Here is a 27,376-nt window from a genome sequence, read left to right as displayed (position 1 = left end):
GGGAAACCCGGGTCTGTGAATAAGGAGGGAAACCCGGGTCTGTGAATAAGGAGGGAAACCCGGGTCTGTGAATAAGGAGGGAAACCCGGGTCTGTGAATCAGGAGGGAAACCCGGGTCTGTGAATAAGGAGGAAAACCCGGGTCTGTGAATCAGGAGGGAAACCCGGGTCTGGGAATAAGGAGGGAAACCCTGGTCTGTGAATAAGGAGGGAAACCAGGGTCTGTGAATCAGGAGGGAAACCCGGGTCTGGGAATAAGGAGGTAAACCCTGGTCTGGGAATAAGGAAGCAGCCTTCAGATAACAACAAACCACTGATTGAAACAACACAGAGATAAAAAGCTGCGACAGACTGAATCTGATGTGAACATCGAACATCAACCAGACACGAAGGTCGAGGGAACAGTTAACCAAAGATGAGTTTTTAGTCCACACTTCGGACAGCCTCCATGTTAGACGCCCGATGTGATCGTCCATGATTAATATCACCATCACAGAATTAAAGGTTTCCTCTCCCAAACAGACCAGGAGAAACTCCTCCATGCATTCATCTCCAGCAGACTCCATCACTGTAACGCTCTTTTAACTGGACGTCCCACAAAGAGCATTAAACATCTGCAGCTCATCCAGAACGCTGCTGCTGGAGTTTTAACCCGGACTAAGAGATCTGAACACATCACAGCAGCTTTAAAATCTTTACTCTGGCTTCCAGTCAGTCACAGAATAGATTTTAAAAGCCTGCTGATGGTTTACAATCTGTGATCTGTTCAGAGAATATAAAGCCAGCAGAGCTCTTAGATCCAAGGACTCAGGTCAGCTGGTCCAGTCCAGAGTCCAGACTAAACATGGAGAAGCAGCATTTAGCTGTTATGCTGCAAACAAGTGGAACAAACTGCCAGTGGAGATTAAACTTTCACCAAATGGAGACATTTTTAAATCCAGGTTAAAAACATTTCTGTTCTCATGTGTCTATGCATGAAATCTGCACGATATCTTTTAACTTATCTAGACTGTTGCCTGTTTTTAAATTCATTTAAATGATTTTATTTGTTTCTCTTTATATTCTTTTATGTATTTTAATGCTTCTTCCACTCCCTGCTGCAATGCTTTTATTTTATGTGTTTAAGTACTTTGAATTGTTTGTACATGAAATGTGCTATAAATAAATTTGATTTGATTTGATCATGCAGACCATGAACACGGTGGCCTCCCCGCTCTCCATGTTAGCTTCTTGGTGGTGTTTTTTTCTTCTCTCCTTACTTTTACCAGGTTTTGTTCTGTTTTGTTGTTGAATGTGGCGCTAAAGTAACACGTCGCTGTCGCAGACGGCTGCGCTGCATCAGTCCCTATCAGGTCCGACTCATGAGGGAATGCAAACTGAAACAGTTCCCCTGGAGAAGGGCCGAATGCAGCTTCAGACCCAGATCTGTGGGCTCAGACTCTGTTTTCTCTTCATTAAGATGGAGAAAGCTGTCAGACATCTCACTTTTAACAGAGTCTATAAAGCAGGTGAGAAACACCTTAAAGAGAAATACAGCTGAGTGTCATCTGCATAGTGGGAGGATTCGTCCTTAAAGGGATAATCCGGAGTAAAATGCACTTTAGGTCAATTTACGGGATGTTGGGAGTACATACGTTGAGTTGACATCAAAATCATGTCATTCGGATGTGTTTTGAGAATTTTGATTTGACCGTTTTCAGCCAAAAGTCGTTAGCCTGGAGGAGAGTGGGGCATATGGTATCACCGCTACAAAACGCTATTTTTACACCTCTTCTACAGCTCCAAACAACATAACACTTACGTGGTAGTGAGTAGAGGGTCCCTAAATCCAAACAGAAGTGTCCCGAGGTCTTCATGTGGTCGGATACAGAGTCCAGAATGAATTTAATCAAGCCAGTATCTTTCCGGAAATGCTCCTGCTGCAGCTGGCATCTTCAGCGTAAAGTCCGTATAGTAGAGAGCCGAGTGTGGAGTAACACGCTCTGGAAATTCACAATTTCGTTGCCGTTTTTTTTTACAAACATAGTCCAGTATTTCTTTCGAAAGTGAAATGAAGTTGTATGCAACAGCAAAGCCTAGCTTACTAACAGGTTGGAATTTTATAAAATGTCACGTGACCTTACGTCTCGCGTGACCTAGCCTCCTGTTTACGGAAGAGGCTGATTGAGCAGCAGAGAAGAGCAGGAAAGAGAAAACGTAGCAGGATGGCAGAGGATCTCTACGAAGAGGAATATTTTGGATTTGATTTTGAATTCGATGGTCTGCCATACCATTTCGAACCTGAATATACAGACGAGGAATTAAAAGAAATGGAAGAGGAGGAAAGAAGGAGAGCAACAGAAATGCAGCAGGCGGAGATTGCTGGAACCCAGCCGCGAGTTGACTTTACGCTGAAGATGCCAGCTGCAGCAGGAGCATTTCCGGAAAGATACTGGCTTGATTAAATTCATTCTGGACTCTCTATCCGACCACATGAAGACCTCGGGACACTTCTGTTTGGATTTAGGGACCCTCTACTCACTACCACGTAAGTGTTATGTTGTTTGGAGCTGTAGAAGAGGTATAAAAATAGCGTTTTGTAGCAGCGATACCATATGCCCCACTTTCCTTCAGGCTAACGACTTTTGGCTGAAAACGGTCAAATCAAAATTCTCAAAACACATCAGAATTAAATGATTTTGATGTCAACTCAACGTATGTACTCCCAACATCCCGTAAATTGACCTAAAGTGCATTTTACTCCGGATTATCCCTTTAAAGAGGGAGCAGATATAACAGGATCCATAAAGGCCCCAGAACTTAACCCTGTGGGACACCGTAGGAAAGAAGCTGACAAACTGAAATCTGGAGTTCATTTCCAGAGAAAGAGTTTTAGTTGTTTTCTGACCCTGGTTCTGATCCTGGTTCTGATCCTGGTTCTGACCCTGGTTCTGATCCTGGTTCTGACCCCTGGTTCTGATCCTGGTTCTGATCCTGGTTCTGACCCCTGGTTCTGACCCTGGTTCTGATCCTGGTTCTGACCCTGGTTCTGATCCTGGTTCTGATCCTGGTTCTGACCCCTGGTTCTGACCCTGGTTCTGATCCTGGTTCTGATCCTGGTTCTGATCAGATTAAATCTGACCTGCGGTTTAATTAAACTGGTTATTGATCATAAATCAGGCTGTTAAACAGAAGCTCGGTAAAGATTTGAACAGTGAGTGTGTGCACCGTGAGTGTGTGCACAATCATGTGGGAGGAGAGCTGAGCTGAACCTGCAGGTAACCATGGTGATGGGGCTGAAGCGGAGGCGTGTGAACGCTCGCCTGCCTCCTCTTCCCGAGGACTTGAGCCTCACTGCAGTCATGTGACCGTGATGTCATCAGTTCAGGTGCAGACAGGAAGTGAGCAGGTTTTGATCGATCTAATCACACTGGCTGTGTTCGAAACCGCCTACTTCTCCTACTAACTTTAACTTTTTTTAAGTTCAAGTTAAGTTATAGAGTGTATATATCATAGATATATACAGGTTCCGGGGTTATAGGGTGTATACACACACATATATATATATATATATATATATATATATATATATATATATATATATATATATATACACAGGTTCAGGGGTTATAGGGTGTCTATATCATAGACATATACAGGTTCAGGGGTTAGAGGGTGTATATATCATAGACATATACAGGTTCTGGGGCTACATGGTGTATATATCATATATACAGGTTCCGGGGTTATAGTTGTATATATCATAGATATATACAGGTTCCGGGGTTATGGGTGTATATATTATAGACATATACAGGTTCCGGGGTTATGGGGTGTATATTTTATAGACATATACAGGTTCCGGGGTTATGGGGTGTATATATCATAGACATATACAGGTTCCGGGGTTACAGGGTGTATATATCATAGACATATACAGGTTCCGGGGTTATGGGTGTATATATCATAGACATATACAGGTTCCGGGGTTACAGGGTGTATATATTATGTACATATACAGGTTCCGGGGTTATGGGTGTATATATCATAGACATATACAGGTTCCGGGGTTATGGGTGTATATATCATAGACATATACAGGTTCCGGGGTTATGGGGTGTATATATCATAGACATATACAGGTTCAGGGGTTATAGGGCGTATATATCATAGACATATACAGGTTCCGGGGTTACAGGGTGTATATATCATAGATATATACAGGTTCCGGGGTTACAGGGTGTATATATTATGTACATATACAGGTTCCGGGGTTATGGGTGTATATATCATAGACATATACAGGTTCCGGGGTTACAGGGTGTATATATCATAGATATATACAGGTTCCGGGGTTATGGGGTGTATATATTATGGACATATACAGGTTCCGGGGTTATGGGGTGTATATATTATGGACATATACAGGTTATGGGGTTATGGGGTGTATATATTAGATATATATACAGGTTCCGGGGTTATGGGGTGTATATATCATATATATATACAGGTTCCGGGGTTATGGGGTGTATATATCATAGATATATACAGGTTCCGGGGTTATGGGGTGTATATATCATAGATATATATATACAGGTTCCGGGGTTATGGGGTGTATATATCATAGATATATATACAGGTTCCGGGGTTACAGGGTGTATATATCATAGACATATACAGGTTCTGGGGTTATGGGGTGTATATATCATAGATATATACAGGTTCCGGGGTTACAGGGTGTATATATCATAGACTTATACAGGTTCTGGGGTTATGGGGTGTATATATCATAGATGTATACAGGTTCCGGGGTTATGGGGTGTATATATCATAGACATATACAGGTTCCGGGGTTATGGGGTGTATATATCATAGATGTATACAGGTTCCGGGGTTACAGGGTGTATATATCATAGACATATACAGGTTCCGGGGTTATGGGGTGTATATATCATAGATGTATACAGGTTCCGGGGTTATGGGGTGTATATATCATAGACATATACAGGTTCCGGGGTTACAGGGTGTATATATCATAGACATATACAGGTTCTGGGGTTATGGGGTGTATATATCATAGATATATACAGGTTCCGGGGTTACAGGGTGTATATATCATAGACTTATACAGGTTCTGGGGTTATGGGGTGTATATATCATAGATGTATACAGGTTCCGGGGTTAAGGGGTGTATATATCATAGACATATACAGGTTCCGGGGTTATGGGGTGTATATATTATGGACATACAGGCTGTAACATGAATATAAACAGTTTGTTTTAGTTTATCAGGTCAGGGGTCAGACTTCCACCTTCACTCTTGACAACACTTCCTGTATGACACACACACGCACACGCACACACACAGAGCCGCGCACGCGCGCTCCCGCGGCCTCCCCTCCCCCCTCGCTTCCTCCTGCAGGACAAAGCGGCCACGCTGCCACTAACGGACCCACTCACAAACACACCGAAACGCGCTCTTTACCGGCACTTTGAACACGCGCACACCGACCCACGCACAGCACGCTCCGGAACACGCGCAAGTCGCGCGCTCCGCTGTAAAAAAAAAGCTTCAGTTTTCTCTAAAGAGAAAGAAGAAAAAAGTGTCCGGTTCCCGTTCCAGACCCAACTTTGCTTTCCGGTCCCCCTCAGACACAACTGGCTGATCAATCAGCTGATCAGCCGCTGATCGCTGATCAATCAGCTGATCAATCAGCTGGCAGAAGCATCGGTCCGCGCGCGGAGCGGAACCAGCGGTTCGGTTAGTTCCAGATGTGCGCGGACAAAGAGGAACAGACACGGAGAGCCGAACCTTGGGTCCCCCCTGATCAAAGCCCCCCCCCCACCCCTATCAAACCAGGTCCTGATCATCCAGATCTGCCCTGATCGATCATTAAAGTGTTCGTGCACGCGCCTGTGTTGGGTTTGCGTGTTTTTTCCGGTGGCTCACCTTCAGGCTGATCTCCTTCATCCTGTCCTGCCTCCTGCTCTCCAGCAGCCGGGACATCCCCCCGCTGATCGATCACTGGCACCGGAACTGATCACAGATCGATCACTGCTGGACCTCTCACTGAGTCTGGTTCTGGTCCCGGAGCCGTCCGCGTTCTGGCTCTGGGGGCGGGGCCTGTCTGTGACTAGCGGGTCCCAGCTCCACTTCTGACCAATCACAGCGCAGCCCGCTGCCGCTGCTCTCAGCCAATCCTGTGCCCGCTCGCACTTTAAGCCCCGCCCACCAGCACACACAGGGTGAGCTCGTTTCTCACGCCTGGAAGCGAGTCTCTATGACAACGTGTCATTGTTGCACGTGACCTCCTTACGCCAATCAGCGAGCTGTAAGAGGTCACGTGAGTGATGATCCGGACCGGATCGATTAGCCCCGCCCCCCTTCTCCAGCAGAGGAATGTACAACAGCCGCGGTGTGACGTGGAGGTCCTGAGCTTAACTCCGCCCTGCCGCGGGAGCAGCCGCTGGGAGAGACAAACACACCCTGCTGCTGCTGCACAAAGACAGTTATCAGGAGCTGAGAGTGATCAATAACTGATCAAAAAGCAGCTGAAGACACTTATCAGGAGCTGAGAGTGATCAATAACTGATCAGAAAGCAGCTGAAGACACTTATCAGGAGCTGAGAGTGATCAATAACCGATCAGAAAGCAGCTGAAGACACTTATCAGGAGCTGAGAGTGATCAATAACCGATCAGACAGGAGCTGGAGACACTTATCAGGAGCTGAGAGTGATCAATAACTGATCAAAAAGCAGCTGGAGACACTTATCAGGAGCTGAGAGTGATCAATAACCGATCAGACAGCATATTAATATGATATTAATATGATATTTAATTATATTAATATGATAATATGATATTTAATAACTGATCAGACAGCAGCTGGAGACACTTATCAGGAGCTGAGAGTGATCAATAACCGATCAGAAAGCAGCTGAAGACACTTATCAGGAGCTGAGAGTGATCAATAACCGATCAGAAAGCAGCTGGAGACACTTATCAGGAGCTGAGAGTGATCAATAACTGATCAGACAGCAGCTGAAGACACTTATCGGGAGCTGAGAGTGATCAATAACTGATCAGACAGCAGCTGAAGACACTTATCGGGAGCTGAGAGTGATCAATAACTGATCAGACAGCAGCTGAAGACACTTATCGGGAGCTGAGAGTGATCAATAACCGATCAGACAGCAGCTGGGGACACTTATCAGGAGCTGAGAGTGATCAATAACCGATCAGACAGCAGCTGGAGACACTTATCAGGAGCTGAGAGTGATCAATAACCGATCAGACAGCAGCTGGAGACACTTATCAGGAGCTGAGAGTGATCAATAACTGATCAGACAGCAGCTGAAGACACTTATCAGGAGCTGAGAGTGATCAATAACCGATCAGACAGCATATTAATATGATATTTAATGATATTAATATGATATTAATATGATAATATGATATTTAATAACTGATCAGACAGCGGCTGGAGACACTTATCAGGAGCTGAGAGTGATCAATAACTGATCAGAAAGCAGCTGAAGACACTTATCAGGAGCTGAGAGTGATCAATAACCGACCAGAAAGCAGCTGGAGACACTTATCAGGAGCTGAGAGTGATCAATAACTGATCAGAAAGCAGCTGAAGACACTTATCAGGAGCTGAGAGTGATCAATAACCGATCAGAAAGCAGCTGAAGACACTTATCAGGAGCTGAGAGTGATCAATAACCGATCAGACAGCAGCTGGAGACACTTATCAGGAGCTGAGAGTGATCAATAACCGATCAGAAAGCAGCTGAAGATACTTATCAGGAGCTGAGAGTGATCAATAACCGATCAGACAGCATATTAATATGATATTAATATGATATTTAATGATATTAATATGATATTTAATAACTGATCAGACAGCAGCTGGAGACACTTATCAGGAGCTGAGAGTGATCAATACCTGATCAGACAGCAGCTGGGGACACTTATCAGGAGCTGAGAGTGATCAATAACCGATCAGACAGCAGCTGGAGACACTTATCAGGAGCTGAGAGTGATCAATAACCGATCAGAAAGCAGCTGAAGACACTTATCGGGAGCTGAGAGTGATCAATAACCGATCAGAAAGCAGCTGAAGACACTTATCAGGAGCTGAGAGTGATCAATAACTGATCAAACAGCAGCTGGAGACACTTATCAGGAGCTGAGAGTGATCAATAACCGATCAGAAAGCAGCTGGAGACACTTATCAGGAGCTGAGAGTGATCAATAACCGATCAGAAAGCAGCTGTCCGCCTCAGTCACTCTGCTGATCGATCCTCAACCCCATTGATCAGATCCCTGATCAATAAACTGATGGATAACACCTGGAACATCTGCCTGGCACTGACTGACACCGCCGTCACCATGACAACCGGCTGCAACAGACAACAACAGAGAGGAGATCACATGACCCTCCAGCTGACGGAACCAGCTGATCATCCGGAGCAGCTTCTATTACATATCATATTGATATCATTAAATATCATATTATCATATTAATATTATTACATATCATATTAATATCATTAAATATCATATTAATATCATTAAATATCATTAAATATCATATTATCATATTAATATTATTACATATCATATTAATATCATTAAATATCATATTATCATATTAATATTATTACATATCATATTAGTATCATTAAATATCATATTAATATCATTAAATATCATATTATCATATTAATATTATTACATATCATATTAATATCATCAAATATCATATTATCATATTAATATTATTACATATCATATTAATATCATTAAATATCATATTAATATCATCAAATATCATATTATCATATTAATATTATTACATATCATATTAATATCATTAAATATCATATTAATATCATTAAATATCATATTATCATATTAATATTATTACATATCATATTAACATCATTAAATATCATATAAATATCATTAAATATCATATTATCATATTTATATTATTAAATATCATATTAATATAATTAAATATATTAGTATCATTAAATATCATTAATATAATTAAATATCATATTATCATATTAATATCATTAAATATCATATTAATATTATTACATATCATATTAATATCATTAAATATCATATTAATATAATTGAATATCATATTAGTATCATTAAATATCATAATATCATATTAAAATTATTAAATTTCATATTAATATGATATACATATCATATTAATATTATTAAATATCATATTAGTATAATTGAATATCATTAAATATCATATTATCATATTAATATCATTAAATATCATTAAATATGATATTAACATATTAATATAATTAACTATCATATTAACATATTAATATAATTGAATATAATATAAACATATTAATGTCATTAAATATCATATTAGTAAATCAAATCAAATCAAATTTATTTGTATAGCACATTTCATGTACAAACAATATTTAGTATCATTAAATATCATATTAATATCATTAAATATCATATTAACATATTAATATCATTGAATATCATATTAACATATTAATATCATTAAATATCATATTAATATCATTGAATATCTTGTTAATATAATTAAATATCATATTATCATATTAACTTTAAGGTAACTTTCCCTTTAAGGTAACTTTCCCTTTAAGGTAACCGTCCTTTTAAGGGAACTTTCCCTTTAAGGTAACCGTCCCTTTAAGGTAACTGTCCCTTTAAGGTAACTGTCCCTTTAAGGGAACTTTCCCTTTAACTCACCTGAGCCGACCACACCTGGGCAGAACTTCCGCAAAGTTTCACAGAAACAAACAGAAGAAGAACAACGGCCACCGCGGAGCGGAGAAACAGAATTAGAACCGGAGAACCAGAACCGGAGAACACGAACCGGAACCGGAGAAACAGAACCAGAGAACCGAAGAAACAGAATCAGAACCGGAGAACCAGAACCCGAGAACCGGAGAACCAGAAACAAAACAAGAAGCATAACCGCAGTCAGAACGTCTCTGTGAGTGTTTTCATCATTTAAAAACTATTGATCAGGTTTATCTGAGTATTGATCAGGTTTATCTGAGTATTGATCAGGTTTATATCTGAGTATTGATCAGGTTCATATCTGAGTATTGATCAGGTTTATATCTGAGTACTGATCAGGTTTATATATGAGTATTGATCAGGTTTATATATGAGTATTGATCAGGTTTATATCTGAGTATTGATCAGGTTCATATCTGAGTATTGATCAGGTTCATATCTGAGTATTGATCAGGTTTATATATGAGTACTGATCAGGTTTATATCTGAGTATTGATCAGGTTTATCTGAGTATTGATCAGGTTTATATCTGAGTATTGATCAGGTTTATATCTGAGTATTGATCAGGTTTATATCTGAGTATTGATCAGGTTTATATATGAGTATTGATCAGGTTTATATCTGAGTATTGATCAGGTTCATATCTGAGTATTGATCAGGTTCATATCTGAGTATTGATCAGGTTTATATATGAGTATTGATCAGGTTTATATCTGAGTATTGATCAGGTTTATATATGAGTATTGATCAGGTTTATATCTGAGTATTGATCAGGTTCATATCTGAGTATTGATCAGGTTCATATCTGAGTATTGATCAGGTTTATATATGAGTACTGATCAGGTTTATATCTGAGTATTGATCAGGTTTATATATGAGTATTGATCAGGTTTATATCTGAGTATTGATCAGGTTTATATATGAGTATTGATCAGGTTTATATATGAGTATTGATCAGGTTTATATCTGAGTATTGATCAGGTTTATATATGAGTATTGATCAGGTTTATATCTGAGTATTGATCAGGTTCATATCTGAGTATTGATCAGGTTCATATCTGAGTATTGATCAGGTTTATATATGAGTACTGATCAGGTTTATATCTGAGTATTGATCAGGTTTATCTGAGTATTGATCAGGTTTATATCTGAGTATTGATCAGGTTTATCTGAGTATTGATCAGGTTTATATATGAGTATTGATCAGGTTTATCTGAGTATTGATCAGGTTTATATCCGAGTATTGATCAGGTTTATATCCGAGTATTGATCAGGTTTATATCTGAGTATTGATCAGGTTCATATCTGAGTATTGATCAGGTTCATATCTGAGTATTGATCAGGTTTATCTGAGTATTGATCAGGTTTATATATGAGTATTGATCAGGTTTATATATGAGTATTGATCAGGTTTATCTGAGTATTGATCAGGTTTATATCTGAGTATTGATCAGGTTCATATCTGAGTATTGATCAGGTTTATATCTGAGTAGTGATCAGGTTTATATCTGAGTATTGATCAGGTTTATATCCGAGTATTGATCAGGTTTATATCTGAGTATTGATCTCTAACCCTTTAACTAAAGAATCCAGATTAAACCAAAGAATCCAGATTAAACCAAAATAATCCAGATTAAACCAAAATAATCCAGATTTAACCAAAGAATCCAGATCAGGTTTATATGTGAGTATTGATCAGGTTTATATCTGAGTATTGATCAGGTTCATATCTGAGTATTGATCAGGTTTATATATGAGTATTGATCAGGTTTATATCTGAGTATTGATCAGGTTTATATCTGAGTATTGATCAGGTTCATATCTGAGTATTGATCAGGTTTATATATGAGTATTGATCAGGTTCATATCTGAGTATTGATCAGATTTATCTGAGTATTGATCAGGTTTATCTGAGTATTGATCAGGTTTATATCTGAGTATTGATCAGGTTTATATCCGAGTATTGATCAGGTTTATCTGAGTATTGATCAGGTTTATATCCGAGTATTGATCAGGTTTATATCTGAGTATTGATCAGGTTTATCTGAGTATTGATCAGGTTTATATCCGAGTATTGATCAGGTTTATCTGAGTATTGATCAGGTTCATATCTGAGTATTGATCTCTAACCCTTTAACTAAAGAATCCAGATTAAACTAAAGAATCCAGATTAGACCAAAATAATCCAGATTAGACCAAAGTATCCAGATTAAACCAAAATAATCCAGATTAGACCAAAATAATCCAGATTAAACCAAAATACCATAAATCCTCTAATATTGGCCTGTATTCCATTACTGGCCGGGATTCTAATATTGGCCGGTCTCGCTGTCGGAGGAGGTAAATACTGGCCGGACTCTTATACAGGCCGGGTCTATAATTAGAACCAACGATTTCTCTGGGCAGCCTCAACATTATACCGGTACTTGTGATCGTAACATACAAGACTTGCAGCTCAATGCGCTTTACAGTCAGATTACCGGTAACAACAAAGTTAAAGCAAAATTAAGTAAAGATATATGGTATGTTGAAATTAGCATTCACTTCTATCACTATCGCATTCGAATGCGATCACGATCGTGAGTGAGCCTGTCCACTGTGACTTGCAATAACGGCCAAACTACCGATATCGTTTTTTACAGCCCTGCGCTGCTGCCCGTCTGCGCGAGGAAGAGAACAGACAGGCAGCAGAACATGAGGACGGGAGGACGAAGAAGAACTGTACAATAATGAACTTGTTGTAGAGACTGGCGCGAGTGATGAGGAGATTATGGGGAGAGATGAAGAGGAGATGAAATACCGGTAGCCTAATTATCACCATGGTTAAGTGACAATGCACTACTGGTAACTGCGGTCAAGTGAGCCGCGGATGAACGAGTGGCGGCTCACTTGACCGCAGTCTACTGGTACCGGTATGTTTGCTACGTTTCTGTTACCATATTACCGGTACTACACTGGAATTTAGCCTGAATTGCCGGTATTTGTCTATTTTATAGGTTCAAATAGACACAAAATCTCGTTTTTATTCATTCCACTGGTAGTCTGTTTTGCTCAAATAGAAATAGAGGCCTGTCTCTAATTCTGGCCTCCTTCCAATAATGGCCGGGACCAAGATGCACGTGAGTGAATAAAGGCCCCGGCCTATATTAGAGGATTTACGGTAATCCAGATTTAACCAAAGAATCCAGATTAAACCAAATAATCCAGATTAAACTAAAGAATCCAGATTAAACCAAAGAATCCAGATTAAACCAAAGAATCCAGATTAAACTAAAGAATCCAGATTAAACCAAAGAATCCAGATCAGGTTTATATCTGAGTATTGATCAGGTTTATCTGAGTATTGATCAGGTTTATATCTGAGTATTGATCAGGTTTATATATGAGTATTGATCAGGTTTATATATGAGTATTGATCAGGTTTATCTGAGTATTGATCAGGTTTATATCCGAGTATTGATCAGGTTTATCTGAGTATTGATCAGGTTTATATCTGAGTATTGATCTCTAACCCTTTAACTAAAGAATCCAGATTAAACCAAAGAATCCAGATTAAACCAAAGAATCCAGATTAAACCAAAGAATCCAGATTAAACCAAAGAATCCAGATTAGACCAAAAGAATCCAGATTAGACCAAAATAATCCAGATTAGACCAAAGTATCCAGATTAAACTAAAGAATCCAGATTAAACCAAAGAATCCAGATTAAACAGAAGAATCCAGATTAAACTAAAGAATCCAGATTAAACCAAAGAATCCAGATCAGGTTTATATCTGAGTATTGATCAGGTTTATATCTGAGTATTGATCAGGTTTATATCTGAGTATTGATCAGGTTTATCTGAGTATTGATCAGGTTTATATATGAGTATTGATCAGGTTTATATCTGAGTATTGATCAGGTTTATCTGAGTATTGATCAGGTTTATATATGAGTATTGATCAGGTTTATATCCGAGTATTGATCAGGTTTATATCTGAGTATTGATCAGGTTTATATCTGAGTATTGATCTCTAACCCTTTAACTAAAGAATCCAGATTAAACCAAAGAATCCAGATTAAGCTAAAGAATCCAGATTAAACCAAAGAATCCAGATTAAACTAAAGAATCCAGATTAAACCAAAGAATCCAGATTAAACCAAAGAATCCAGATTAAACCAAAGAATCCAGATTAGACCAAAAGAATCCAGATTAGACCAAAGTATCCAGATTAAACCAAAATAATCCAGATTAAACCAAAATAATCCAGATTTAACCAAAGAATCCAGATTAAACCAAAGAATCCAGATTAAACCAAAGAATCCAGATTAAACTAAAGAATGCAGATTAATCCAAAGAATCCAGATTAAACTAAAGAATCCAGATTAATCCAAAGAATCCAGATTAATCCAAATAATCCAGATTAAACCAAATAATCCAGATTAAACCAAAGTATCCAGATTAAATCAAAGAATCTAGATTAAGCTAAAGAATCCAGATTAAACCAAAGAATCCAGATTAAACTAAAGAATCCAGATTAAACCAAAGAATCCAGATTAAACCAAAGAATCCAGATTAAACCAAAGAATCCAGATTAGACCAAAAGAATCCAGATTAGACCAAAGTATCCAGATTAAACCAAAATAATCCAGATTAAACCAAAATAATCCAGATTTAACCAAAGAATCCAGATTAAACCAAAGAATCCAGATTAAACCAAAGAATCCAGATTAAACTAAAGAATCCAGATTAATCCAAAGAATCCAGATTAATCCAAAGAATCGAGATTAAACCAAATAATCCAGATTAAACTAAAGAATCCAGATTAAACCAAAGTATCCATATTAAACAAGAATCCAGATTAAATCAAATAATCCAGATTAAACCAAAGAATCCAGATTAAACAAGAATCCAGATTAAATCAAAGAATCCAGATTAAACCAAAGAATCCAGATTAAACTAAAGAATCCAGATTAAACCAACGAATCCAGATTAAACCAACGAATCCAGATTAAACCAAAATAATCCAGATTTAACCAAAGAATCCAGATTAAACCAAAAGAATCCAGATTAAACCAAAGAATCCAGATTTAACCAAAGAATCCAGATTAAACTAAAGAATCCAGATTAAACCAAAGAATCCCGATTAAACCAAAGAATCCAGATTCAACTCGTTGTGTCTTTCTGTCTCTCAGGGTTCCACACCTGCCTCACTGCTCACCTGGTTACACCTGACAAGGTGTCAGGAAGAACCAAGATGGAGGACAGCGGGGGGACAGAAACCAGACAGATTGAAGGAGGGGAGGAAGTAATGAAGCCCACCATGATGGCAGGTGGGCAGGCAGGTGGGCAGGCAGGTGGGCAGGCAGGTGGGCAGGCAGGTGGGAAGACAGGTGGGCAGGCAGGTGGGCAGGCAGGTGGGCAGGCAGGTGGGCAGGCAGGTGGGAAGACAGGTGGGCAGGCAGGTGGGCAGGCAGGTGGGCAGGCAGGTGGGCAGACAGGTGGGCAGACAGGTGGGCAGACAGGTGGGCAGGCAGGTGACCGTATGAGTATGAAGTCAGATCTGTCTCTCCGTGAGACATCCAGTTGGACAGAAAGTGAGCGAGAGCTGAAGGCAGAGGGGGAGAGAAGAGGGGGAGGTGAAGCAGAAGATAAGGGGGCGGAGCTTACAGGTGAGGGGGTGGGACTGAGGCCACATCTGAAAGAGAAGGAAGAGGTGCAAACTGGAGAGAACCACCTCCCAGAGAAAGCAGCTCAGGTGTTCTGTCCAGCGCTGACTGTCCTCCCCTCCTCCCCCACTACACCCAGAGATGCTGAGGCATTCTGGGAAACGGAGTCAGAGAAGAGTCCCTTCATGGGTTCTCATGGAGTGGACTACAACCAGCATGGCTACGAGTACAAGTGGAAGGAAAACCGTCCCCCTGCCAGATGTAAGTACAGCTGTCTCTCACCTGTCTGTCTCTCATCTGTCTGTCTCTCACCTGTCTGACTCTCACCTGTCTGTCTCTCACCTGTCTGACTCTCACCTGTCTGTCTCTCACCTGTCTGACTCTCACCTGTCTGTCTCTCACCTGTCTGACTTCACCTGTCTGTCTCTCACCTGTCTGTCTCTCACCTGTCTCTCACCTGTCTGACTCTCACCTGTCTGTCTCTCACCTGTCTGTCTCTCACCTGTCTGTCTCTCACCTGTCTGTCTCTCACCTGTCTGACTTCACCTGTCTGTCTCTCACCTGTCTGTCTCTCACCTGTCTCTCACCTGTCTGACTCTCACCTGTCTGTCTCTCACCTGTCTGTCTCTCACCTGTCTGTCTCTCACCTGTCTGACTCTCACCTGTCTGTCTCTCACCTGTCTGACTCTCACCTGTCTGTCTCTCACCTGTCTGACTCTCACCTGTCTGTCTCTCACCTGTCTGACTTCACCTGTCTGTCTCTCACCTGTCTGTCTCTCACCTGTCTCTCACCTGTCTGACTCTCACCTGTCTGTCTCTCACCTGTCTGTCTCTCACCTGTCTGTCTCTCACCTGTCTGACTCTCACCTGTCTGTCTCTCACCTGTCTGACTCTCACCTGTCTGTCTCTCACCTGTCTGACTCTCACCTGTCTGACTCTCACCTGTCTGTCTCTCACCTGTCTGTCTCTCACCTGTCTGACTTCACCTGTCTGTCTCTCACCTGTCTGTCTCTCACCTGTCTCTCACCTGTCTGACTCTCACCTGTCTGACTTCACCTGTCTGTCTCTCACCTGCCTGTCTCTCACCTGTCTGTCTCTCACCTGTCTGTCTCTCACCTGTCTCTGTCTCACCTGTCTGTCTCTCACCTGTCTCTCACCTGTCTGTCTCTCACCTGTCTGTCTCTCACCTGTCTCTGTCTCACCTGTCTGTCTCTCACCTGTCTGTCTCTCACCTGTCTCTCACCCATCTGTCTCTCACCTGTCTGACTCTCACCTGTCTGTCTCTCACCTGTCTGTCTCTCACCTGTCTGTCTCTCACCTGTCTGAGACTCACCTGTCTGACTCTCACCTGTCTGTCTCTCACCTGTCTGTCTCTCACCTGTCTGTCTCTCACCTGTCTGTCTCTCACCTGTCTCTCACCCGTCTGTCTCTCACCTGTCTGACTCTCACCTGTCTGTCTCTCACCTGTCTGTCTCTCACCTGTCTGACTCTCACCTGTCTGAGACTCACCTGTCTCTCACCTGCCTGTCTCTCACCTGTCTGTCTCTCACCTGTCTGTCTCTCACCTGTCTCTCACCTGTCTGACTCTCACCTGTCTGTCTCTCACCTGTCTCTGTCTCACCTGTCTGTCTCTACACTGTCTCACTCTCACCTGACTCTCACCTGTCTGTCTCTCACCTGTCTGTCTCTCACCTGTCTCTCACCTGTCTGACTCTCACCTGTCTGTCTCTCACCTGTCTGTCTCTCACCTGTCTCTGTCTCACCTGTCTGTCTCTACACTGTCTCACTCTCACCTGACTCTCACCTGTCTGTCTCTCACCTGTCTGTCTCTCACCTGTCTGACTCTCACCTGCCTGTCTCTCACCTGTCTCTGTCTCACCTGTCTGTCTCTCACCTGTCTGTCTCTCACCTCTCTGTCTCACCTGTCTGACTCTCACCTGTCTGTCTCTCACCTGTCTGACTCTCACCTGTCTGTCTCTCACCTGTCTGTCTCTCACCTGTCTCTCACCTGTCTGTCTCTCACCTGTCTGTCTCTCACCTGTCTGTCTCTCACCTGTCTGTCTCTCACCTTTCTGTCTCTCACCTATCTGACTCTCACCTGTCTGTCTCTCACCTGTCTGTCTCTCACCTGTCTGACTCTCACCTGTCTCTCTCTCACCTGTCTGTCTCTCACCTGTCTCTCTCTCACCTGTCTGTCTCTCACCTGTCTGACTCTCACCTGTCTGACTCTCACCTGTCTGTCTCTCACCTGTCTGACTCTCACCTGTCTGACTCTCACCTGTCTCTCTCTCACCTGTCTGACTCTCACCTGTCTGACTCTCACCTGTCTGACTCTCACCTGTCTCTCTCTCACCTGTCTGACTCTCACCTGTCTGACTCTCACCTGTCTGACTCTCACCTGTCTGACTCTCACCTGACTCTCACCTGTCTCTCACCTGTTTGTCTCTCACCTGTCTGTCTCTCACCTGTCTGTCTCTCACCTGTTTCTCACCTGTCTGTCTCTCACCTGTCTGTCTCTCACCCGTCTCTGTCTCTCACCTGTCTGTCTCTCACCTGTCTGTCTCTCACCTGTCTGTCTCTCACCCGTCTCTGTCTCTCACCTGTCTGTCTCTCACCTGTCTGTCTCTCACCTGTCTGACTCTCACCTGTCTGTCTCTCACCTGTCTGACTCTCACCTGTCTGTCTCTCACCTGTCTGACTCTCACCTGTCTGTCTCTCACCTGTCTGTCTCTCACCTGTCTGTCTCTCACCTGTCTCTCTCTCACCTGTCTGACTCTCACCTGTCTGTCTCTCACCTGTCTCTCACCTCTCTGTCTCTCACCTGTCTGACTCTCACCTGTCTGTCTCTCACCTGTCTGTCTCTCACCTGTCTGTCTCTCACCTGTCTCTGTCTCACCTGTCTGACTCTCACCTGTCTGTCTCTCACCTGTCTGACTCTCACCTGTGTGTCTCTCACCTGTCTGTCTCTCACCTGTCTGTCTCTCACCTGTCTGTATCTCACCTGTCTGACTCTCACCTGTCTATTTCTCACCTGTCTGTCTCTCACCTGTCTGTCTCTCACCTTTCTGTCTCTCACCTGTCTGTCTCTCACCTGTCTGTCTCTCACCTGTCTGACTCTCACCTGTCTGTCTCTCACCTGTCTGACTCTCACCTGTCTGTCTCTCACCTGTCTGACTTCACCTGTCTGTCTCTCACCTGTCTGTCTCTCACCTGTCTCTCACCTGTCTGACTCTCACCTGTCTGTCTCTCACCTGTCTGTCTCTCACCTGTCTGTCTCTCACCTGTCTGACTCTCACCTGTCTGTCTCTCACCTGTCTGACTCTCACCTGTCTGTCTCTCACCTGTCTGACTCTCACCTGTCTGACTCTCACCTGTCTGTCTCTCACCTGTCTGTCTCTCACCTGTCTGACTTCACCTGTCTGTCTCTCACCTGTCTGTCTCTCACCTGTCTCTCACCTGTCTGACTCTCACCTGTCTGACTTCACCTGTCTGTCTCTCACCTGCCTGTCTCTCACCTGTCTGTCTCTCACCTGTCTGTCTCTCACCTGTCTCTGTCTCACCTGTCTGTCTCTCACCTGTCTGTCTCTCACCTGTCTGTCTCTCACCTGTCTGTCTCTCACCTGTCTCTGTCTCACCTGTCTGTCTCTCACCTGTCTGTCTCTCACCTGTCTCTCACCCATCTGTCTCTCACCTGTCTGACTCTCACCTGTCTGTCTCTCACCTGTCTGTCTCTCACCTGTCTGTCTCTCACCTGTCTGAGACTCACCTGTCTGACTCTCACCTGTCTCTCACCTGTCTGTCTCTCACCTGTCTGTCTCTCACCTGTCTCTCACCCGTCTGTCTCTCACCTGTCTGACTCTCACCTGTCTGTCTCTCACCTGTCTGTCTCTCACCTGTCTGACTCTCACCTGTCTGAGACTCACCTGTCTCTCACCTGCCTGTCTCTCACCTGTCTGTCTCTCACCTGTCTGTCTCTCACCTGTCTCTCACCTGTCTGACTCTCACCTGTCTGTCTCTCACCTGTCTCTGTCTCACCTGTCTGTCTCTACACTGTCTCACTCTCACCTGACTCTCACCTGTCTGTCTCTCACCTGTCTGTCTCTCACCTGTCTCTCACCTGTCTGACTCTCACCTGTCTGTCTCTCACCTGTCTGTCTCTCACCTGTCTCTGTCTCACCTGTCTGTCTCTACACTGTCTCACTCTCACCTGACTCTCACCTGTCTGTCTCTCACCTGTCTGTCTCTCACCTGTCTCACCTGTCTGTCTCTCACCTGTCTGACTCTCACCTGCCTGTCTCTCACCTGTCTCTGTCTCACCTGTCTGTCTCTCACCTGTCTGTCTCTCACCTCTCTGTCTCACCTGTCTGACTCTCACCTGTCTGTCTCTCACCTGTCTGACTCTCACCTGTCTGACTCTCACCTGTCTCTCACCTGTCTCTCACCTGTCTGTCTCTCACCTGTCTCTCACCTGTCTGTCTCTCACCTGTCTGTCTCTCACCTGTCTGTCTCTCACCTGTCTGTCTCTCACCTTTCTGTCTCTCACCTATCTGACTCTCACCTGTCTGTCTCTCACCTGTCTGTCTCTCACCTGTCTGACTCTCACCTGTCTCTCTCTCACCTGTCTGTCTCTCACCTGTCTCTCTCTCACCTGTCTGTCTCTCACCTGTCTGACTCTCACCTGTCTGACTCTCACCTGTCTGTCTCTCACCTGTCTGACTCTCACCTGTCTGACTCTCACCTGTCTCTCTCTCACCTGTCTGACTCTCACCTGTCTGTCTCTCACCTGTCTGACTCTCACCTGTCTCTCTCTCACCTGTCTGACTCTCACCTGTCTGACTCTCACCTGTCTGACTCTCACCTGACTCTCACCTGTCTCTCACCTGTTTGTCTCTCACCTGTCTGTCTCTCACCTGTCTGTCTCTCACCTGTTTCTCACCTGTCTGTCTCTCACCTGTCTGTCTCTCACCCGTCTCTGTCTCTCACCTGTCTGTCTCTCACCTGTCTGTCTCTCACCTGTCTGTCTCTCACCCGTCTCTGTCTCTCACCTGTCTGTCTCTCACCTGTCTGTCTCTCACCTGTCTGACTCTCACCTGTCTGTCTCTCACCTGTCTGACTCTCACCTGTCTGTCTCTCACCTGTCTGACTCTCACCTGTCTGTCTCTCACCTGTCTGTCTCTCACCTGTCTGTCTCTCACCTGTCTCTCTCTCACCTGTCTGACTCTCACCTGTCTGTCTCTCACCTGTCTCTCACCTCTCTGTCTCTCACCTGTCTGACTCTCACCTGTCTGTCTCTCACCTGTCTGTCTCTCACCTGTCTGTCTCTCACCTGTCTCTGTCTCACCTGTCTGACTCTCACCTGTCTGTCTCTCACCTGTCTGACTCTCACCTGTGTGTCTCTCACCTGTCTGTCTCTCACCTGTCTGTCTCTCACCTGTCTGTATCTCACCTGTCTGACTCTCACCTGTCTATTTCTCACCTGTCTGTCTCTCACCTGTCTGTCTCTCACCTTTCTGTCTCTCACCTGTCTGTCTCTCACCTGTCTGTCTCTCACCTGTCTGACTCTCACCTGTCTGTCTCTCACCTTTCTGTCTCTCACCCGTCTGTCTCTCACCTGTCTGTCTCTCACCTGTCTGTCTCTCACCTGTCTGACTCTCACCTGTCTGACTTTCACCTGTCTGTCTCTCACCTGTCTCTCACCTGTCTGTCTCTCACCTGTCTGTCTCTCACCTGTCTGCCTCTCACCTGTCTGACTCTCACCTGTCTCTCACCTGTCTGTCTCTCACCTGCCTGTCTCTCACCTGTCTGTCTCTCACCTGTCTCTCACCTGTCTGTCTCTCACCTGCCTGTCTCTCACCTGTCTGTCTCTCACCTGTCTGTCTCTCACCTGTCTCTCACCTGTCTGTCTCTCACCCGTCTGTCTCTCACCTGTCTGACTCTCACCTGTCTCTCTCTCACCTGTCTGACTCTCACCTGTCTCTCTCTCTCACCTGTCTGTCTCTCACCTGTCTGACTCTCACCTGACTCTCACCTGTCTGACTCTCACCTGTCTGACTCTCACCTGTCTGACTCTCACCTGACTCTCACCTGTCTCTCACCTGTCTGACTCTCACCTGTCTGTCTCTCACCTGTCTGTCTCTCACCTGTCTCTGTCTCACCTGTCTGTCTCTACACTGTCTCACTCTCACCTGACTCTCACCTGTCTGTCTCTCACCTGTCTCTCACCTGTCTGTCTCTCACCTGTCTGACTCTCACCTGCCTGTCTCTCACCTGTCTCTGTCTCACCTGTCTGTCTCTCACCTGTCTCTCACCTGTCTCTCACCTGTCTCTCACCTGTCTGACTCTCACCTGTCTGTCTCTCACCTGTCTGTCTCTCACCTGTCTGTCACCTGTCTGTCTCTCACCTGTCTGACTCTCACCTGTCTGACTCTCACCTGTCTGTCTCTCACCTGTCTGACTCTCACCTGTCTGTCTCTCACCTGTCTGACTCTCACCTGTCTGTCTCTCACCTGTCTGTCTCTCACCTGTCTGTCTCTCACCTGTCTGACTCTCACCTGTCTGTCTCTCACCTGTCTGACTCTCACCTGTCTGTCTCTCACCTGTCTGACTCTCACTTGTCTGTCTCTCACCTGTCTGTCTCTCACCTGTTTGTCTCTCACCTGTCTCTCACCTGTCTGACTCTCACCTGTCTGTCTCTCACCTGTCTGACTCTCACCTGTCTCTCACCTGTCTGTCTCTCACCTGTCTGTCACCTGTCTCTCACCTGTCTGTCTCTCACCTGTCTGTCACCTGTCTCTCACCTGTCTGTCTCTCACCTGTCTGACTCTCACCTGTCTGTCACCTGTCTCTCACCTGTCTGTCTCTCACCTGTCTGTCTCTCACCTGTCTGACTCTCACCTGTCTGTCTCTCACCTGTCTGTCTCTCACCTGTCTGTCTCTCACCTGTCTGTCTCTCACCTGTCTGACTCTAACCTGTCTGTCTCTCACCTGTCTTTCTCTCACCTGTCTCTCACCTGTCTGTCTCTCACCTGTCTCTCTCTCACCTGTCTGTCTCTCACCTGTCTTTCTCTCACCTGTCTCTCACCTGTCTGTCTCTCACCTGTCTGTCTCTCACCTGTCTGTCTCTCACCTGTCTGACTCTCACCTGTCTGTCTCTCACCTGTCTGTCTCTCACCTGTCTGACTCTCACCTGTCTCTCACCTGTCTGTCTCTCACCTGTCTGACTCTCACCTGTCTCTCACCTGTCTGACTCTCACCTGTCTCTCACCTGTCTGTCTCTCACCTGTCTGTCTCTCACCTGTCTCTCACCTGTCTGTCTCTCACCTGTCTGTCTCTCACCTGTCTGACTCTCACCTGTCTGTCTCTCACCTGTCTGACTCTCACCTGTCTGACTCTCACCTGTCTGTCACCTGTCTCTCACCTGTCTGTCTCTCACCTGTCTGACTCTCACCTGTCTGTCTCTCACCTGTCTGACTCTCACCTGTCTGTCTCTCACCTGTCTGTCTCTCACCTTTCTGTCTCTCACCTGTCTGACTCTCACCTGTCTGTCTCTCACCTGTCTCTGTCTCACCTGTCTGACTCTCACCTGTCTGTCTCTCACCTGTCTGACTCTCACCTGTCTCTCACCTGTCTGTCTCTCACCTGTCTGACTCTCACCTGTCTGTCTCTCATCTGTCTGTCTCTCACCTGTCTGACTCTCACCTGTCTCTCACCTGTCTGTCTCTCACCTGTCTGTCTCTCACCTGTCTCTCACCTGTCTGTCTCTCACCTGTCTGTCTCTCACCTGTCTGTCTCTCACCTGTCTGACTCTCACCTGTCTGTCTCTCACCTGTCTGACTCTCACCTGTCTGACTCTCACCTGTCTGTCACCTGTCTCTCACCTGTCTGTCTCTCACCTGTCTGACTCTCACCTGTCTGTCTCTCACCTGTCTGACTCTCACCTCTGTCTCTCACCTGTCTGTCTCTCACCTGTCTGACTCTCACCTGTCTGTCTCTCACCTGTCTGACTCTCACCTGTCTGACTCTCACCTGTCTGTCTCTCACCTGTCTGACTCTCACCTGTCTGTCTCTCACCTGTCTGACTCTCACCTGTCTGTCTCTCACCTGTCTGTCTCTCACCTGTCTCTCACCTGTCTCTCACCTCTCTGTCTCTCACCCGTCTGTCTCTCACCTGTCTGACTCTCACCTGTCTGTCTCTCACCTGTCTGTCTCTCACCTGTCTGAGACTCACCTGTCTGTCTCTCACCTGTCTGTCTCTCACCTGTCTGTCTCTCACCTGTCTCTCACCTGTCTGACTCTCACCTGTCTGACTCTCACCTGTCTGACTCTCACCTGTCTGACTCTCACCTGTCTCTCACCTGTCTGTCTCTCACCTGTCTGTCTCTCACCTGTCTGTCTCTCACCTGTCTGTCTCTCACCTGTCTCTCACCTGTCTGACTCTCACCTATCTGTCTCTCACCTGTCTGTCTCTCACCTGTCTTTCTCTCACCTGTCTGTCTCTCACCTGTCTGTCTCTCACCTGTCTGTCTCTCACCTGTCTGTCTCTCACCTGTCTGACTCTCACCTGTCTGACTCTCACCTGTCTGTCTCTCACCTGTCTCTGTCTCTCACCTGTCTCTGTCTCTCACCTGTCTCTGTCTCACCTGTCTGTCTCTCACCTGTCTGAGACTCATCTGTCTGTCTCTCACCTGTCTCTGTCTCACCTGTCTGACTCTCACCTGTCTGTCTCTCACCTGTCTGACTCTCACCTGTCTGTCTCTCACCTGTCTCTGTCTCACCTGTCTGACTCTCACCTGTCTGTCTCTCACCTGTCTGACTCTCACCTGTCTGTCTCGCACCTGTCTCTGTCTCACCTGTCTGACTCTCACCTGTCTGTCTCTCACCTGTCTCTGTCTCACCTGTCTGACTCTCACCTGTCTGTCTCTCACCTGTCTGACTCTCACCTGTCTGTCTCTCACCTGTGTGTCTCTCACCTGTCTGTCTCTCACCTGTCTGTCTCTCACCTGTCTGTATCTCACCTGTCTGACTCTCACCTGTCTGTCTCTCACCTGTCTGTCTCTCACCTGTCTGTCTCTCACCTGTCTGACTCTCACCTGTCTGACTCTCACCTGTCTGACTCTCACCTGTCTGTCTCTCACCTGTCTGTCTCTCACCTGTCTGACTCTCACCTGTCTGACTCTCACCTGTCTGTCTCTCACCTGTCTGACTCTCACCTGTCTGTCTCTCACCTGTCTGACTCTCACCTGTCTGTCTCTCACCTGTCTGACTCTCACCTGTCTGACTCTCACCTGTCTGACTCTCACCTGTCTGTCTCTCACCTGTCTAACTCTCACCTGTCTCTCACCTGTCTCTCACCTGTCTCTCACCTGTCTGACTCTCACCTGTCTGTCTCTCACCTGTCTGTCTCTCACCTGTCTGTCACCTGTCTGTCTCTCACCTGTCTGACTCTCACCTGTCTCTCACCTGTCTGTCTCTCACCTGTCTGACTCTCACCTGTCTGTCTCTCACCTGTCTGACTCTCACCTGTCTGTCTCTCACCTGTCTGTCTCTCACCTGTCTGTCTCTCACCTGTCTGACTCTCACCTGTCTGTCTCTCACCTGTCTGACTCTCACCTGTCTGTCTCTCACCTGTCTGACTCTCACTTGTCTGTCTCTCACCTGTCTGTCTCTCACCTGTTTGTCTCTCACCTGTCTCTCACCTGTCTGACTCTCACCTGTCTGTCTCTCACCTGTCTGACTCTCACCTGTCTCTCACCTGTCTGTCTCTCACCTGTCTGTCACCTGTCTCTCACCTGTCTGTCTCTCACCTGTCTGTCACCTGTCTCTCACCTGTTTGTCTCTCACCTGTCTGTCACCTGTCTCTCACCTGTCTGACTCTCACCTGTCTGACTCTCACCTGTCTGTCTCTCACCTGTCTGTCTCTCACCTGTCTGACTCTCACCTGTCTGTCTCTCACCTGTCTGACTCTCACCTGTCTGTCTCTCACCTGTCTGACTCTCACCTGTCTGTCTCTCACCTGTCTGACTCTCACCTGTCTCTCACCTGTCTGTCTCTCACCTGTCTGACTCTCACCTGTCTGTCTCTCACCTGTCTGTCTCTCACCTGTCTGACTCTCACCTGTCTGTCTCTCACCTGTCTGACTCTCACCTGTCTGTCTCTCACCTGTCTGACTCTCACCTGTCTGTCTGTCACCTGTCTGTCTCTCACCTGTCTGTCTCTCACCTGTCTTTTGCAGGTGGACGATGCTGCTCTGCCAGGGACACGCTGAAGGTGGGCGTGTCCTTGATGACCTCAGCGCTCCTCTTCCCCATGCTGGTGTGGGGGGGGTTCGTCTTCCTGCCGTTCGACGCCCCCCTGTGTGATGGCGCCCCCCTCAGGCTGGTTTACACTCTGCGCTGCTCTGTGTTCGCCGCCTTCCCCGTCGTCCTCGGTAGGTTCCACGAAGAAGAGACGTATCAGAGGGTCTCACCCATCTGTCTCACCTGTCTCCCACCTGTCTCTCACCTGTCTTTCTCACCTGTCTGTCTCCCACCTGTCTCACCTGTCTGTCTCTCACCTTTCTGTCTCTCACCTGTCTTTCTCACCTGTCTCACCTGTCTCACCTGTCTGTCTCTCACCTGTCTCTCACATGTCTCACATGTCTCACCTGTCTCACCTGTCTCAGGCTGGCTGGTCCTGGGGGTCAGCCGCCTTCGCTCAGGTGCGACTCGGCCTCTGTTTGATGATGACATGAAGGAGGCGGAGCTTCAGGAGGTCGCTGTTCACCGGCGCTTCATCTCTGACTCCACCTCCCTGTTCCTGATCTACTTCCTGCAGCTGGTTGTCATGGCGATGTACCTCTGCCAGGACCAGCTTAAGCTCATCCCACTGCTGACCATCCTGTTCGCCTTCGGCCGGTGAGGTTACCCAGGACACCCGATACACCCGATACAATCGATACATAGAACGACTGATGATCAGAACGACTGATGATCAGAACGACTGATGATCAGGACAGTTTATAATCAGAATTATTGATCATGGAAGTGATCGATGATCAGAACGATTGATAAACGATTGAAATGTCAGATGATTAAACCTTTAAAGTGTTTGTTTGGCTCCTCAGGCTGGCCTACTGGGTGGCGGCAGCGTTCGGCAGCAGCATTCGTGGTTTCGGGTTCGGCCTCTCCTTCCTGCCCAGCGTCGCCATGATGGTGGCCAACTTTTACTTCATCTTCACGGTGGAGGCGGCGGGCTCCATCTTCAGCCTCCCGCCTCCTCCTGAGGAGGTGCTGGCTCCACCCGCCGGCCGACAGAGGTTCTGGGGATGAGGCCTGATCAGCGGATCAACCAAAGTGATCGATTGTTATTTTCTTAAAATTTATTTTCATCGTTTTATTGATCAATGCTGGAAACAAAGTTAGATCCAGGTGTAGAGGCCCCGCCCTCTTTCTGGTGTTTTTAATGAATTTTAAACGGTTTTCAAAGCCGTTTTCTGTACTTTTTAAACTACTTTCTGTTCTGTTTCTTTTTGTTTTGTTGATTTTAGTTCAATATTTAAATTTATATGTAAAAACTTTAATTTTTTTTTTTTAATGCACAAAGTTTGGAATAAAAACATAAAATACACCTGAAATCTTATTTATGTTCTTCTCTCCACTCTTAAGGAATAAAATAATGTATTTGATGAGAACATTTATATATTTGTACATTTCTCAATAAAAAAGTTGATCACACAAAAAAAGGAAACATTTTCATTCGATCGATGTACAGATCATATGTGATGCGTAAATGCAATTAACCAACATGGTGGCGAGGTGGCCTGGTTCAACGCACGATTCATACATTTTGAGTAACAGCATGGTTGGGAACAGACTACAAGGTGGCGCTGTGTGTGATGTTTGGCTTCTTGGTGAGTAACTTTATTGTGTAATTGTCCTAATAT

General features: G+C 45.0%; 2 protein-coding genes across 2 annotated transcripts in view; one reads left to right on the top strand and one right to left on the bottom strand.

Annotated features, from left to right (window-relative positions):
• The window catches only part of arhgef2b (rho/rac guanine nucleotide exchange factor (GEF) 2b), a 54,707-nt gene extending 48,603 nt beyond the window's left edge, over positions 1-6,104 (bottom strand). Inside the window, exon 1 of the mRNA XM_075466435.1 lies at positions 5,929-6,104. Within this exon, the coding sequence (XP_075322550.1) occupies positions 5,929-5,985 (57 nt within the window). The 5' untranslated portion in view covers positions 5,986-6,104. The remainder of the gene's footprint in view (positions 1-5,928) is intronic.
• Positions 6,105-9,755: 3,651 nt separating this feature from the next.
• On the top strand, positions 9,756-27,164 carry LOC142380518 (transmembrane protein 79-like). Its single transcript, XM_075466434.1, has 5 exons — positions 9,756-9,998; positions 14,983-15,717; positions 25,688-25,882; positions 26,117-26,348; positions 26,558-27,164. The coding sequence occupies exons 2-5, from the start codon at positions 15,045-15,047 to the stop codon at positions 26,760-26,762; spliced, it is 1,305 nt and encodes a 434-aa protein (XP_075322549.1). The 5' UTR covers positions 9,756-9,998; positions 14,983-15,044; the 3' UTR covers positions 26,763-27,164.
• The last annotated feature ends 212 nt before the right edge of the window (positions 27,165-27,376 follow it).

The sequence above is a fragment of the Odontesthes bonariensis genome, chromosome 5 (assembly GCF_027942865.1).
Source record: "Odontesthes bonariensis isolate fOdoBon6 chromosome 5, fOdoBon6.hap1, whole genome shotgun sequence".
Taxonomy (NCBI): Eukaryota; Metazoa; Chordata; class Actinopteri; order Atheriniformes; family Atherinopsidae; genus Odontesthes; species Odontesthes bonariensis.
The sequence above is the reverse complement of the archived record's forward strand: the minus strand, read 5'-3'. Positions and strand labels throughout refer to the sequence as shown.